A 16,407-nucleotide genomic window follows, 5' to 3' on the forward strand; every position below is an offset into this window, starting at 1 on the left:
GTGTTCATCAGGAAAGCCCTTGCTCGTGGAAAGCTGCATGAACGCAGCCTATCTCCTCCTCCTTTCAGTACCTGCATTTTTGGTCCCGCTCCCGTGTTGTGGGATTCACTTCTCCATAAATAAACCCCCTTTGTATTCAAACATCTCATTTTCTTGCTTTGTGGTGTCTTCCCGTGATTGATAGTCCTGTATTAATTTAGCAGGCCGTGTTCTTGTCAGACTTGTTAAACAAATGGACCTCCCCTGTTCTGTGCTACAACAGCCGCCTTTTTTTCTTTTTTTTCTTTCCTCGAATGACTGCCCAAACACTGAAACCCAGGAGCAGACCGTGTGCCTGTCAGTAGTTTTTCCTGTATTACACTGTCACCGCTAGCGTGGTATTTATCTGGCTGAGCGCTTGTACTGACCTCAATTCAGCTCTCTGCAAGGATGCTTTTCAGGCTGTCTGCCTGAATTCACGAGCCAAGAAATATGTCTAAATGAATTGGCACCATCTGGCCAGCCTGGCATGGAGTCGGGAGAGGTGGTAACGAGCTGCCATCACTTGGAGGAAGCCTCGTATCGTTAGGATGAGCGAGTGGTTCGTTGTCACGGGGGTCCCGTGCTTCGCCACTGACCCGGGCAAGCCCCGAGTCTCTGTGGGTTTGCAGGAGCCCTTAGCGTGCACCATAAAACACAACAGACAGTCTGGGCTCGGAGCCGTGCRGATGTCAGCACACGGGCAGACCTGCTGCTCTGTCCAGGCTGAGGTTGCTGCCCAAAACGCATCCCAGCTGGTGGAGGGCAAAGCCCCCAGGATCTGCTGGCACAGCTGCATACGAGGCCGCTCCCTCGCCTGCTTCTGTCCCAGCCATCTGTTTTGGCTCCATTCTTCAGCTTTTCATTTTATTATTTATTTTTTTTTAAGCAGCATTGTCTTGTTAAGAACTGGAAGGAGGAGAGGCCCCTGGGTCAGATGTGCTGACAARTAAGAAGGGGCTGTAGTTTCTGTCTCGGGCAGGACGGCAAATTCATGTAGCTCTTCTGAAATTGTGGAGAACTTACAGCAGGTAAGGCCCCTTTCAGGAATAGGTGAGAGTTAAGGCATCTGTGTYACTTGATAAAGTTGTTGCACAAAATGCAAATTAATTTGAAGTGGAAACATGAATTGCTCTTAAAACACTGAAAGTGTCCCCAAACAGCAAGAGACATTGACTCCTCAGCTTCCCATCTGTACTTTCTGTGTTCTTTAAAGTTATGCTGTGGTTCATCGTGGAGGCAGGGAGAGAGGGAGAATGAAGAATAGTGCAGTGACTGTGACGGTGTCAGGTGAAGCCTTGGAGCCCGGGTCATGTCGGAGGGCACAACGGGACCTCTGTTGTGGTGAGGGCCACATGGGGCTCCTCTAAAGGGGCCTCCCACCCTAGTGGTCCCTACCTGGGCCCATGCTCTGCAGTCCTGATGCGCTGACTGCAGCGGCTCCTGGGTTTCTGGTCTTGCGATAGCGAAGTTCCCATTCAGCCAGAAACTTTGACCGAGATGAACTTGTTTCTCCATCTGCTTTTATCCCTGTAGTTCACGTCTTGTGTGAGGAGCACAGCTCTTGGGGCTGRAAAAGATGCTGGGAAGAGGGCTGTCCTGCAGGACAGATGCCCTCACTGTGCTGTCTTAGCCCAGTTTGACAAATGGAATGCAAAGAGTCATATTTATTCCATCCACAACCTAAAATTACTCGTTAATGTATTTGTCAGATTTGCTTTTGTTAATCTGAGACAAGCCTCCAGAACCTCAAAGATCTCTTCAGGTTTGAGCCCTTCATGGTGTGCCTAAGGTCTTCAGCCGTGGATTAGCTTGGATGTGGTTGGTGCTGGATTTGGCCATAACCCTGGGATCCTGGGCTCCTTCTCCCAGCCCTGACTCACATTTGTCAATGGACCCCAGATTAATGTTGTGCTTTAGAGAGTAATGATCTGTTGGAGCACCTGCCTAAAAGGTGTCTCCTGGTACATGGGTAGATGATGAGGAGGTGATGAGTTTCTGCTAGGCTGAATGACAGATGATCTCAGCCTAGCWGACGATATGTTTGGGTTCCTCTCTTCACTGACAAGCTTTTGAATAGTTCTTTTTTCYTTTTTTCTTCCCCTAAAGTGGTTTACCCATCCACAATTACAAAATGTATTGCTTGGCAATTCCGATTTATTCATGTTGAGAAACGCTTCCTCCTTTGAACTTTCAAAGGCCACCTACATAATGGGAATACAGTTTCTCTTCTGTGCACTCTAGGCAGAAGGGAGTAATGTTTTCAGCCTCTTTTGATCGTCAGTGTGAAGGGAGGCAGCGCATTTAATTTTGCAACATGAAGAACATCTCTGAAAAGGGCCAGTGGGCTGAATCTCAAAAGCAAAACTTTTGCCTGTGGAGTATGAATGTGTGAGCATACTAATATATATATATATATATATATATATATATATATATATATATGTATGGAAGTGTTCTAGGGAAATAAAACACATGAAATAGTGGTCACTGGATTTGTATCATGTTAGAAACAGCAACGTAAATTTGGTCTTCTCTTGTCTTTGACTTAATTCCCCTTCCTCTTCTCATTCCCCTTTTCATTCTAACAACTGTTCTCTGTCGTATCCTTATTAAAGTGGGGACTGCAGAAGTGCAGGGCTCTTTTGAGGGCTCCTTCAAACAAAGCAACGTGTGGTTTAATGGCACAAACTGGTGCTAATGATACAGGAACGTGGTCTTGTGTTGGCCTGAGCCCCTGGTTTCTGTTTGTGTCACTGCCACCGTAATGTGAAGGGACTCGAGCTGTTTTGTTTGCGTCACTTATGTTTTTGTAATAGTTTAATAATAGCTGCTACTGCCACAGGTAAATTGAGATGTATTCCTTTTACCTCTTATATAAACAACAGCAGCCCAAGGCATTCCTAAAATATAATCTTGTTTCATGGGAGATAAATGAGAACCAGTGGATYGGTTCCTTTGGGTACCTGTTGTGATGAAGTGTGATTTTCCTCCGAGTGCTCTCCAAACAGAGCAAATCTTTGATATGTCGCATCTTAAAGGAATCTCCACCAGGAGAAAATCCTCTGTCCCACAGTGACTCCAGAACCTGCCTCCTTTGACTGTAATCTTGAGAGCAGGTGTTTGCATCTTCTGTATGTATAAGGAGATAGTTTTACCATTTTCCGTCAGTTTTTAGCATTTCAAAAATTCCTTGTGTATTATGGATGTGTATTATGTGTATTATGTGTATTATGTAGGGGGAAGGTATAAAAGGTTGCAAAAAATTCTCAGATCGATACGTGGTGGGGCCAGGAAGGGCAGCACTCTCCCACCTTCTGTGAATGTGACTAGGCTGGAAAGGGAGGGAGGTCACGAAAGAAACACAGGTATGAGAGAAASTGGATGAAGCCGGAATCAGCATCTTATTAGCAGATTTTTTTTTTTTTAAGATTGAACATAATTATTGTTGCATATGGTTTGAGATTATTATAATGAGATGTGTCAACTCATCTGACTATTTTTTTCTGTTGGGACATGCTTAACTTCAGTCAGTCTGGGAAATGGATGTTTTCTATGTCCAAACCCTTGTTTATCCTGTTTCTAGAGACCAACACTTATCGCACCCCTCTTTATGGCCAGCCCTCCTGGTGGGGGGAAGATGATGCAAATAACAAGGAGGACAGAAGACACGAGGAGCACTACTCAGGTAATGCAGATCGTCYCTTAGGGAGGGGGCAGAAATGCAGCGTGCTTTTGATTTTGCTGTGCAAATACATCCTACTCTAAGACTTTATTTGCTGCCTTTTTGTGCTCATACCTGCACAGTGCTATGCGCAGATTGCTGTCAGTGAAACAAAAAACATTGGGAAATAAAATGTTTCCCCTAACATGTGTGAAAATTTTAAAAAACTGCAGCCGTGGACTGATTTAGTGTCTATGGAAGAGGCCTTGTCAAGCTTGTTGGAGGCCTTTTTATACAGCAGTGCTGCATGTGGTCATATGTAGCTCATGTGACTAATCTATRTAGTGCGTACCTGTCTCCCTGGAGCTTCTCATCTAAGAGGCAAGTTAAGAACAAATGCATTGACCAGATTTGATTGACCTGAAAGTTTGCTATTTCTCACATCATCATCTTTGAAACCCTTTCTATTCCCATTATTGTGAATCTATATACTTGATAGGTGCTTTTTTTTTTCCTTTGAATCTATGCAGTAAACTTGATGCTTCCGTTGAACACACATTTTTTTACTGCACGAAACAATGTTTAATTTCTATGCATGTGCAGAGTATCTGATAGGAAGGAGTTATGAGCTTGTAGCTTTGCCAAGAAATGGAAGTAAGTTAAATCACCCACCTGGCCAAGGGGTTTGGGTACTACTTCAAGAGTGTGTTAGGATGTATTGTGTCCTTGCTAATGTTAAAGGATTAAACCTCATTGCTACAAACATAATTAATTTGGACACTCGAGTTTTTCCTGTGAAATGACACTGTAAAAGGCTGAGCAGCTGTGCGAGTGGAAGCGAATTCAGTGAAATGAAGCAGAGTATCTCTTGTCCACATCAGGCAGACAGAAACCTTAAAATGCCACCATTCATTTCAGCAACTTCAGCTAATGTTTGTCTGTGAATTTAATACTCTTTTTGCCTCCGGCGTTTTTTCTGTAGAAAGATCAAAAGAGATAACGCAACATGAAGAAGAGCTGAATGGTAACATTTCTGCTTATAGAGATTCCCAAGAACAGTCTGTGTTTGCGTTCCGGAGAGAGCCAAGTTACTTTGAGATCCCAACTAAAGAATTTCAGCAGCCATCAAAGTCTCCAGAAACACAGGTCCACGAAATACCCACAAAGGATGTTGATGCAATAGTGACCCCAGTTGTGCAAAGTCATGCCTCTTTCACCATTGAGTTTGACGACTGTACCCCTGGTAAAATAAAAATAAAAGATCATGTAACTAAATTTTCGCTCAGACAGAGAAGACCGTTCGGTAAGGAACCCGCTCACACAGAAGTGATGTCAGCAGAGAGCAAAGTGGCTGACTGGCTTGTCCAGAATGACCCCAGCTTGATGAGACGACAGTCTCCAGGAGATGATGTGTTCAGCACAAAGAGTGACCTGCCAGTTCACGTGAGGACGCTTAAAGGTGAGTGAATGTCATGTCATGTGGACAGAGTTTTCTGTTGGCTGTGTCACAGCATCATAATAAAGACAGAAGCCCTTCTTCTATCGAGGAAAATTGCAGTCAGTCTCTATCCCAAATTTGCAAAATGAAGGGGTTTTTTTTAATTTTTTTTTTTTTTTTTTAGTGACTGTTAATGGCTTTGAACCTGCTTAGCAGGCTTTTTGTCCCACCCTGAAGCTGTATTTCATACTGGCCTAGGGACAGACTGGTTGCTCCACATCTGTAACACCATCTTGGCAATAATGTTGCTTGGGAAAGAAGGGATTTTGATTATTACATATCTGAAATGACCTTCRTGTGGTCAGGCAGACTGATAAACAGACGTATACCAGTGGATTTTCTTCTCTTGGCTTCTGTTACCCGAAGGAATGACTTTTGCTCTTTAGATGTAGTGTAAAAGATTCTAATTGTGGTTAGCTGCTGCTGTCATAACTAGAGCCTCTTAGATTGAAAACAGAGCTTTTGAGATGGAAACTGGTGACATAGTGGAGATGTGCATGGTCACCAGTGAAATAAGTAGTTATGCTTATGGAAAAAAAGGCTCCTTCTCTTGAAGCTTCTCTGAATTCCTGCTGCATTCAACAACTCCAGATTTTACAGACTTGTTACACAGACCTTGGAGGAATGTGTTAGAGATTTTCAAAAGTGTGAAGTGTAGTTTGGAGCTTTGTGCTTAGACAGCTGGTGGGAACAGTGATTCTTTCTTGGGCTTTTGCAAACATTTTGCAAGATCCAGGTTTGCTTGGAAGCCTTTCTTGGAGCAAGCGCTGTACAACTAGAGAAAGATCGCTGCTTCCTGAATTCTCGCCGCCTTTGTATTCAGAGGTCCTGCAGAAGCTGTCGTTTCAAACTGGGCCATTGACTGACGAAGTCATATTGAAGGTTACTGACTCACCTGTGCTTGAGTATAACACATTTTTAAAAGAGATCACTACTTTAATTGTCCTCAGTATTTGCTCAGTCATTGTTGGAGAAATCCTCCTTTTAAATATAAGGAATTTTACCTATTATGCTTCCAACTTGCTGTTTTGTGTGCAGTTTCTGAGAAGCCTCTATGGTCAAGAAGGTCTAGCATTTCCAGCCCTGGGGTTTGGCATGACATAGAAATTGAACTCTTTTGTCACCACTGAGCTGTCCTGCCGGGTTATTTAAGGTCTTCTTTTCAGTAGATGGTAGGTTTTGTTTTCATTTTTATCATTGAGATACTGGACTTCTGTTGACTTGCTAGAGAGCCTTGTCTGTAGGGAATAAAATATGACTTAATTTTCTCTAAAAGAACAGTGCAGAACTACTAAAGAGCTGGCTACTGATACTCATCCTGCTGCTCATCCTAGAGAGAGCACTAGACTGCATTTGCTCTTTACTGTCCATGAGACTTTGAAAGAAATTGAGATATTTTATTAGCATATCAGAAAATCAACTCTTTGGTCATTTGAGTAAATAGACTCAAAAAAAGAATTACAGTGCTGGTGGCTCTGGGTGTTTATCCACCTTCTCTTTGGCAGAGGACAGCATGTCATTTATCTGCGACAGTCTGGATAGCTGTGTAACGTGTTCTTCCTGTGGGGCAATTTTTGAAGATGTCTTGGAGGCTCCAGCTGGCTGCCAACCAGCTTTGAGTCTTCAGGAGTGCTGAGAGGCCCTCCGTGGTGGTTCCTKAGTAACATTTGTTCGCTAGGAACAACATGGTGAACATAAAGCCTGGTATCCAGACTAGAGAGTTGTGCCCTAGCCMTTTGAGAAGGACGTGGTGTTCTGCAGGGATATTTGTCAGCGTAGCAGGTCCTTTTCCTTGCATCCTCACCATTTTACATCCAAGAGAGCTCTCAGCCATGACCCTTTAATCTAAGAACTTTCCCTGGCAAGGATGGGGCTTAKCAGCCTTTAGGGCACAATGCAAAGCCAACTGGCTTTCTTCAGGAGGGTGTTAGGAAACTCTTCAGAGGCCTGGCTCCTGGGTTTGAATGGTTCTTGTGTTAAATTCCCATCTTTCACAGCTAACTTGAGGTAATAAATGGTCTTCACCCTTGTGTCTGGAGAACTTGCAAAGTAGGTTTGAGCAGTTCCCCTTTCAAACACGTGGTGTTTTAGCCAGTATATATTCCTGCATGTTACAGTCTAGAGCGCAGAGACCTCTTTCCCCGTTCTCCCGATGACAGGTTCCCAGTCGTTGGCTGAGTCGTGTTGTGTGCCTTCACACCTGTTTCCTTCTCCAAAAAAAGGTTTGTTTTCCTGTTTGTTTTACTTTAACTGCCTCTCCTTCTGAAAGCCCCGAGCTAASATCTTAAGGGGCAGAGCATCACAGGTGGAAAGCAAAGGTTATGCTGATGTTTCTCTCTAAGATAAGTGAAAATTAACTCAAGCTTATTTTTAGTTAATTCTGAGTAATTATTTAACCTTTCGCTCAGCTGGTGGTAGGATGGTGTGACTCTTGGGGTGTTATGGTGTAACTCTAAATACTYGGGAAAAATAAAGAATCCTGCAAGTTCACTTTTCTGTTAGCTCTTGTTTTATGCCCTCTTGTAGAGGAGGATAAAATGGATGCATTGATCATTGGACTTTTTCATCATGTGGGGTTTTTTTTTTTTTTTTTTTACTTCAGTTCTACAAGGGAATTTTCTGCTCTGAAACGAAGAGAATACGTGCTCCTAAATGGGGGTGATTGAGTAGAAGAGCAAAATAATGTCTTTGTTTTTATTTAAATGGCAAGAAAGAAACAAGACATCAGGTGTCTAAGATGATCAATGTTAAAAAATCAAAACCCCAGAAGGTTAAAATGATTTCTGAAGTTGTTTTTAATAAGTTGGTAGCCAGTGAGTTGTGCAAGGTGAGGTGTCRGTAAGCCTCTCCTCTTTTCACCTGATCTGACACCGTCCTGTTAGCATGGTAGAAATGCCTTTTAACTAAAAATAAATACGTTCCAGCTGCAAGTTAAAGCTAGGGCCTCAGCAACTGAGAACATGAATATGAGATCTGTGCAACTTATTTGCAGGCAATAGACACGAGGACGGGACACAGAGCGACTCCGAAGACCCTGTGGCGCCCAAGGCAGAAAAGGAGTCGGCGACGGGCAGTGAACGCGCCGCAGAGCAAACGCGGCTGCAGCGCCAGATGAGGCGCGATCCCCACGAGATGCTCCACAACAAGCAGGCCTTCGTCATCGAGTTCTTCGAGGACACGCCACGGAAGAAGCGCTCGCAGTCCTTCACGCACAGCGCTCACTCCTCCCAGAGCGACACCGACCCGGGGCTCAAGGGCAAGGTTGAAAAGCGCAAGAACGCGGTGCCCGCGGAGAAGCCGGGAAATGCAGCGCCCTCATCCCACCTTGGGGCTCAGGCGGGAAAACCGGCCAACAGCTCCTCTGGAGCCCAAAGAACTGGTTCCTTCAAGAGAGAGAAGACTGAAGATAGGATCAACTCTTCCTCCTCCACTTCCAAATCGTCAGCCAGAACTTATGGGAGCGTTGGGAGGAAGTCTAAAATGGCTCAGGATTTTATGGCTGAGTATCTGCGTGAGACTGCTCAGTCTGGGAAGCCAAGTGCTGAGAAACCAGTACCTCTGCCCATGCCCGTAGCTCCCCGAGTGGTTATATCATCAGAACCAGAATCGGCCACTGCTCCACCTCCCGAGGTGAAGTCAGCCCAGACCAGGAGGAACGATGAGGAGGACAGCGTGAGTGAGACGGGCACTTACACCATCGAGACAGAGTCACAGGATAAAGAGGTGGAGGAAGCACGAAAAATGATAGATCAGGTAAACGTCACTTTTCTGAGCTGGCTGACAAGTTGAGGACTGAAGGCTTGGGCCCTTCAGCACAAGCTGCAGTAACCCAGCTTCACTAGCTGTTGCCATCAAAGCCTGCTCCCTTTCGAGCTGGGTGCAGAGGGGTTGTATATTTAGGAATGGGAAAGTGTCCGAGCTGATATATATTGGGGGTGGGTGTGAAGGTATAAACAAACAAAATAGAACCACAAGCAAACAAAAAGCCCACCAAGTGCAAGCAGGCAAGGTAACCCGTGCAAAACCCTTGCAAAAAAAGGCCACTTTGCCACCAAAACAGGATTTGCATGCAAAATCTCAAGTCTTGCTATATGTTAGAGAGAAAGGCAACAGCAAGCTCAGGGTAAAGATGGGGCTGATGCTGTCGAGAGCTGTGGAAGAGAGCAGCTCTGTGCTCCAGGACTGCTCACACCTCCTGCTGCCGCTCCGAAACGGGAGCTGCATCCCGGGCTAGGCTCACAGAAACGCAGGCCGAGGGCTGGTTGTCSTTATCATTCACAAGCCGGTAGAGGTAGGTGGTTCTGTGTTTGGTTTTGCTTTGTTAGAAAGGTAGGGCTGGCAAGGCAAGTGCCAGCTAGTCCAGATAGCAAAGGGAGTGGTCTGGGGCAGAGGCAATGCTAGAGGGATCTGTACTCATTTGTTTTTTGTAAAGTGAACAATAGCCGAAAAAATAGATCTAGGAGAGGCTTAGAAATACCCACTTGACTAAACATCCCCAAGGCAAACCGAATTTGGATGACTTTCAGGTTTAACTTTCATCTGTTTATTATGAAAACAGAACTGGCAAGTTGCTATGAAGACTTAGTGTGAGTGTAGGAAGGAGGGTGAGCTTTAAAGGAAGCCTTAATTGAATATGGCTTTARAGCGGTGTGGTCTGCCCACACAGATCAGGCTTCTTTCATTTATTTATTACACTTGTTCTTGGCATCTTACTTGAGACATGATCGGAAGCTTGCAGGGCAGGGTCACCTTTGTGTTTAAGCCAAAGATAGCTCCTAATCCTGACATGAGGCAGTTAATTGCTCTGATAGGAGAATATGAGAAGATAGCACAAAGCACTATTATTTCTGAGGAGTGGAGATAGTCCTGACAGGCAAGCAGACCAAGCTCAGGCCCTGATTCTGCTGTAGACTTAGTGAGATGGAGACCTAATACTTGGGAGATAACTTATAAGTGGGCCTCAGTTTCTCTGTCCAGGACGTAAAACAATAATTCCAGCTTTACTGGCGTGACTTTGCTGTCCCCCTGCCACACATGCACGTCTCATCACGTAGTAAAAGTGAGAGCGGGCTCTGGAGTGGCCTCTTCTGCCTGATTCTAAGAACCTTCTGTGGTAGCACCCTCTCTGAAGTATTTTTGGTCAAGGAAGCAAAATGAGCCCTCCTGAGGCACGGGCTGTGTTCATCCCTGCAACAGAGCCTGTTTATCTCCAGGGGGAATCTCGCCAGCTAGCTCAAACACTCAGCTGCTTCAGAGGTGAATCGTTCCACAGGTCTTTACATGGCAGAACAGTGTTCCCTTTGTCAGCCCCCTGACAAAGATGTATTCTTCTCTTTTTTTAATTTAGTTCTCCATGAATTAGCTAATTAGCTGGCAGAGCACTTTAATGACAATCATCCTAAATTTCTCAGGGCTTCCGTCTATGAAAGTYGCTGCTATTAAAGGCAGAGCAGTGAAATGACAAGGGAGGGAGAAAAGGTGGGTGTGAGTGAAGTCCTATGTCTATATTTTCCTGCTACTAAAGAGTAGCAGAGAATAATGATATATTTAATTTTTATGGGAGGATTAGCATGTGTCTCTTGCCATTTGAGAACAGACTTTGCATGTGACTAATGTTTTGTGAATTTGGATTTTAAGCTATTACTTTTTTTTTTCTTAATTTTTCCTGTGCAACGACTCTTACAGGTTTTTGGTGTTCTCGAGTCACCCGAGTTTTCCAGGATATCTTCAGCCTTTAGGCCAGTAATAAAAGGTGAAAAAGACGATGCTGGTTCTCATCAACATCTAATCAGTGAAAATGGCACTAGTCAGAAGCCGCCCTTGCTTCAGGCATTCGCCTCAAAAACTATGAGTGGGTCTCAGGCTGAAACGCAGGTATGAGCAGTCCCGGTGGATTTGATGGGATGGTAGAAGTGTAGGTGGGTTTTCTGTCTGGAAGGAATGTGGTGCACGAACTGATTTCCATTTTGAGGAGACYGAGTGATGGTTGTATGAGAAGAAAGATTAGGTGGTGAATTTTGATGTGCTTCAAAAACTGACTTTATAAAGCTGCCTCCCTCGATTTCTTGTAGATGTCAGCGGCGTCTCAAGGGAGTCAGAAGTGGGTGTCGAGGTGGGCGAGCCTTGCAGACAGTTACTCTGATTCTGGATCTGTTTCTGGGCAGGGTGATGGTGGTGCAGGTAAGTCTCATCCAAATGTTACCTTTTGAAGGCTGGTGAATCTAAACTGAGCTGTTACGAAAAGACGGATATATCTGTCTGTAGCTTGTTTTCCATTTTAGCTAATGTATTTGGGGGTGGGAAGGACAGGGTGAATTCCTAGTGGAGGAGTATGAAAGATGAATCCTGAACAAAGATCGAGAGAGCTTCTGGTTTGCATTTCAGAGTCATCCACAAAGTTCTTCAGCGCTGCCTTTGACCTGACTAAAGGGCCAATGGGAAGCAGAAAGATTGTAAGGGCCTTGGGAATGATTTTCCCAGTGTGATTCTTTAGACTGCATTACGGTGCCAGAAAAAAAAAAAAAAAAAAAAAAAAAAAAAAACTTTTTCCACTTGTCTTGGAAAAAGTTGCAGACTGGCACTTGGTAGCAGGGTGTTTATGTGCTTCTCTTGTGTCTGACTTTGCTGAGGTTTTTAGGCAGTTTGGGGATCTGCTGGTAGATTTGAAGTACAGAAATCAGCATAGAAACCTGGGTGTGAAGTAGAGTGAGGAAGTGAGGGGAAGCAGGCCCACATCACAGCTAGGAAAGCAGCTTCCAAACTTCCCAAATCCTGTAGAAACATAAGAAGGGGTGAACAGTGCTTTGGCTTTAGATCAATTAAATAGATCAATTGAGTTAAAGATACCTTTGTTTCAGATATTACTTCCACAGTTTTCACCCTGTGCAAGACTCTGACTTTCACAGCATTTGAAATGTTACCTTTGTCAAATAACTAGTCGTCCCTGGTAATTATAGGTGACAGCAGATACGAAGTCCTGACCAAAGGCACGGGAGAAAAAACACTCTTTTTGTGGGGTGTCTCCTTATGACAAGTCTGCCYGTGCTGAGGCAGCGAGCTCTAATTCAAAATTGCTTCATTGTTTGGGTGTTTCTCCTGAGGCTTTGCTGTGGGATATGATCATACAGGAAGTTGTGCTGTGAAAAATGCTATCCATTTAGTGAAATGGGCTACAGTGGGTAGAGTATTGCATCTCCATAGTGGTTTGGCTGATGGATCTTTATCTCCTTCCTGTGGTCTGATCTATGGTAAATTAATGCTGGCAGACTGGTAGCACAGTCTCTAAATGTATGTAATTGTACTGAAGGGTAGATKATGTGAGACTGTCAAGGCAGGATGGAAGATGCTGAGGACAATGATCCTGCAAAGGGATTAGATACCGTTGTTTTAAGCATATGTGCTGGTATATGCTGGCAGAGACTTAGCAAAAGCTTGATCTTGTTGGTGTTCATACTAAACACAAGCTTAATTTTAAGCATGTGCTGTATAAATGCTTTTGTGGACTCACGCTTTGCAAGATCAAGCCTTTATTAAGTGATATATTGTTGTACAACATTTGATGAGTGTCTGTTTAACTGTCTTCAGAAAGTGGTGTAGCCCCAAAACCCGGGGAGCCAGAGAATATCGTGCCCTCGAGAACCAGGCGCCTCCTTCCCCAACTCCCACCAAGCGACAAATCGGACAGCCCCACGCCTACGGTTCTGGTTTGTCAGGAGTCCTACACGGAGGTTACAAAGAGAAGTGTCGTAAAGGATCACTGYGTGGAAGCCTACGGCGATCCCAACGGCCAGCTTTTCATCCAAGAAGACTTGGATCCAGACAGCCTCAGTGATGCCAGCAGATCCGATGATGGCTTCACTACAGAAAAAGGCAGGAAATAYAAAGAGAACAATAAAATGCTAGAGCAGATGGGGGAGGATACAAAAATTGAGACCCGGCAGCCAGGAGCCCCCCGAGTCACAAATGTGAGAGCTGTGAGCGAGCCAGTTGCTGCTTCTTTCTACATTGGTGATGACAGCAACGATGTGGGGATCCCTTCCAAGCTCTCCCTGAGCATGTCCCATGCTCGAGCAGACAAGGAAGGCAAGGAGCAGGAGTTTTCCTTCAAGGCTACTGTTGCACCTGTTTCTGGAAAGCCACCAGTCAAAGATGTAAACGCTTACATTAATGCAGCAGGAAAAATGGTTATTTCCCTTCATCAGAATCTTCCTCAAGACCAGGAGAACGTAGCAGGAAAGGAAACGTCATCTTTTGTCAGACAGGAAAGTTTTACCAAAGATAAATCAAGCAGTGCCGTTCCTCAAAATAAACTTCCACATATTTCAAGTCACCCTCTGCTCAAAGATTTAGAGGCTGTTCGGTCAACACGTATGGACTTCGGTCAGGACACTCATCTTCTCCTCAAGGACACTGAAACTGCCTTGGCAGCGCTGGAAGCCAAGTTGCTTGGTCAAAGCCAGCAGCTGGAGTCCTCGGATACTGCTGGTCAGTTGGAGGACTCCTTGTCGGGGGACTCTGATGTGGACACAGCCAGCACGGTCAGCTTGGTGAGCGGCAAAAACGTCCCCACGAGTGCCCCGAAACGCAAAGCGGTCGCGGGTTTGCAGAAGGAGAAATCCTCCTCCACGCCGTCCATCCAGGACCAGTGTGGGCAGCCCAGCGCTCGGGAGCGGCTGACGGAAAAGCGGAAGACGCAAGTGCCGGAGGCAGCGAGCMGGGTAGAGGCAACCAAACGCTTCCAAATGAAGCGCAGTGCCGGGGCGCGAGGGTCCCTCGATTTCACAGACGATGAGAGAAGCTCGAGCCTGCCCTACCTGCCGGTCCCCGAGGCCGTGGCCTCCGACCACGAGCACTCAGTAGCCCGGCCAGTTCCAAGAAGGAAGCCTTTCGCCCAAGCTGCTAAAGAGGATCAGAGCAAAACGACATCAAACGTGCAGAAGATCCAGCAGGTCCTCACGCGCTCCAACAGCTTATCCACCCCACGGCCCACGAGGGCCTCCAAGCTGCGTCGTGCCCGGCTGGGAGACACTTCGGACAACGAGGGCGYCGACACGGAGAAAACAACTTCCAACCCCGACGCGCCCACAGGGGCCAAGCAATCCATGGAGACCAAAAAGCTTTCCCGGCTCGACATCCTCGCCATGCCGAGGAAACGGGCCGGTTCCTTTACGGTGCCCAGCGACTCCGAAACGGCGCAGCCCAGGACGGGGTTCTCGGGCCGCAGCGTGGATGCCTACCGGAAAACGGCGGTTTCGGAGGTGAGAGCCGCGGCCAGGAAAACGGCCGCCGCTGCCTCGGCCAAGCAGCCCTTCAGCAGAACCCGCTCCAGCAGCGTCAAGTATTCCTCCTCTTCCAGTAAGTGCCTGTGCTTTATGTCCCCCCATCTTGCCCTGGTTCCAGTTTGTAGGCTGCACGTGATTGCCAAGGATTGATGTCCAGGTGATTAAAGGGCTGAGCTGACGAGTATGGGATGGGAAGGGGGCAAGGAGACTGTGCGGAGAGAGGGAGGGAAAGGTCTGCATTAATGCAAATGGGTTGAGAAAGTCACAGGGGGATATTTCATGGGTAGTGGGGTTTGGAGACAGCAAAGCACCAGGGAGATGTTACTGGGCTGTCTGCAAGGCTATTGCAAATATCTCTTTTTTTTAGCTCTTCAGATGCCTTTCTTTTTGTGGGGGCAAGCGATTACCTTTTGGCTCGAGAATATTAACCTTTTACTGTTTTTGTTACAAAAGTAGAATTTGTTCTTTTCCAGTGCTACAATTCCGTTCTGCTTTTCTCTTGACTTTTAAGACTCCATTGACATCAAGAAAACTTGCATTGGTATTGATGATAGCTGATGTCCAAGACAGCAAGTTTAAAATACAAATGAAATGAAACAATCTCTTTATTTAAGAGATGGGGACAACGTAACAGCTCTAGTATGTTGCTGGAAATCAGATACTGCCCAGGACATGGCTAATACCTTTGGGCTGGTCTGTCCTGGCTCCTTGACCTGCCAGACAAAGTCAAATTCTATCTGCTTGAGTTGTTAGGAATGGCAGGAGGGTCAAGGGGATGGGAAGAATTCCTTTGGCAGATTTTGACAGGCCTCTTGGGATAGACACAGTTTTCAGCTGATTGGTGATTTTTATAAGGGATCCTAGAGTACTGGAAGTGTCATTTTCATATACTTTCATGCTTGAAATAATTACCTCAAATTAAAAAAAAGAAAAATAGTTTCCATACTTGAAATAGTTATCCTTCGCTATTGATTTTTATTGCATGCTAAAAATGTTAATTGCTGCTTGTCTTAATTTGGATTGTTTTAGCTCATCCAACTTCTCTTTTATTTTAATTTTTTTTCTTATGTATTTGTATATGCATGTAAATCACAATGTAAATAAGCTAAAAGTACATGTGTAGTCTTTCCTCTTGCCTTCTCTGAGATCATGCTGCTATTACTTTTYCTTACTAAGCAATAGAAAATTCAAAGCAATAATGTGATCAGAAATTTCCAGACAGGAGGTACTGTTTCCACCTCCCTGTTATTAGACCAGAGACTTTAAATAATTTGGGGAAAATAATAAAAGTTGGCCAGTTCTTGTTTTAAATGAATTGGTTTTTGATTTCCGGAGCTTTGTAGCAATGTGCTAACACCTTCCCATGTGYGTAGTTGCAGCAGCAGATGCTAATCCTTTCTTTGAACTGGTTTCTCTTAAAATACTAACCTCCTAATTCCTTGATTGGATTCTGGACCCTGCACAAGCTGTAAATGGACTAGTGTGCTYAATACTTCATAGTCTTGTAGCTAGTGTGTGGTGCATGTTCCTCTACTAACATTGCAGACGCTGTGAATAAAGAAGATACAGCTCCCTTCCTGCATCAAAAGTGGAACGTGGATAAACTTAACTAATGATCTGTGCTATGAAGACATTTTTTGAGCATGATGCAATAAAAAATTTTGATCTTCAGAACTTGTGACTAAGGAGGCAGATGTGGCCAAATTTATTCAAGGATGTCGTAAAACATTTAGCTAACCATGTAGTTTCCAGCTGTCACAGTGGGAGAAAGTTAATCTCGCTAACGGCGGGATGGAGTGAGCTATCCGGCCAGGAGACAGGACATGCCAGTGGATTGTCACATCATCTGAAGTAACTTGATGTGAAACATGCTTGGAATGTCAAAGTAATCCAAGTTACCAATTTTGAAAGCTAAGGGCCTGTCTCCCCCCACTCCTAAATGTACA

At 45.1% G+C, this 16,407-nt stretch overlaps 1 protein-coding gene across 1 annotated transcript in view; it reads left to right on the forward strand.

Annotated features, from left to right (window-relative positions):
- The window catches only part of CEP170B (centrosomal protein 170B), a 53,496-nt gene that overhangs the window by 22,217 nt on the left and 14,872 nt on the right, over positions 1 to 16,407 (forward strand). The window contains exons 7-12 of the mRNA XM_026048617.1: positions 3,605 to 3,706; positions 4,665 to 5,141; positions 8,173 to 8,933; positions 10,866 to 11,054; positions 11,252 to 11,360; positions 12,765 to 14,534. Of these exons, the coding sequence (XP_025904402.1) occupies positions 3,605 to 3,706; positions 4,665 to 5,141; positions 8,173 to 8,933; positions 10,866 to 11,054; positions 11,252 to 11,360; positions 12,765 to 14,534 (3,408 nt within the window). The remainder of the gene's footprint in view (positions 1 to 3,604; positions 3,707 to 4,664; positions 5,142 to 8,172; positions 8,934 to 10,865; positions 11,055 to 11,251; positions 11,361 to 12,764; positions 14,535 to 16,407) is intronic.

The sequence above is a fragment of the Nothoprocta perdicaria genome, unplaced genomic scaffold (assembly GCF_003342845.1).
Source record: "Nothoprocta perdicaria isolate Ctin4 unplaced genomic scaffold, notPer1 scaffold_56, whole genome shotgun sequence".
In the NCBI taxonomy this organism is placed as follows: domain Eukaryota; kingdom Metazoa; phylum Chordata; class Aves; order Tinamiformes; family Tinamidae; genus Nothoprocta; species Nothoprocta perdicaria.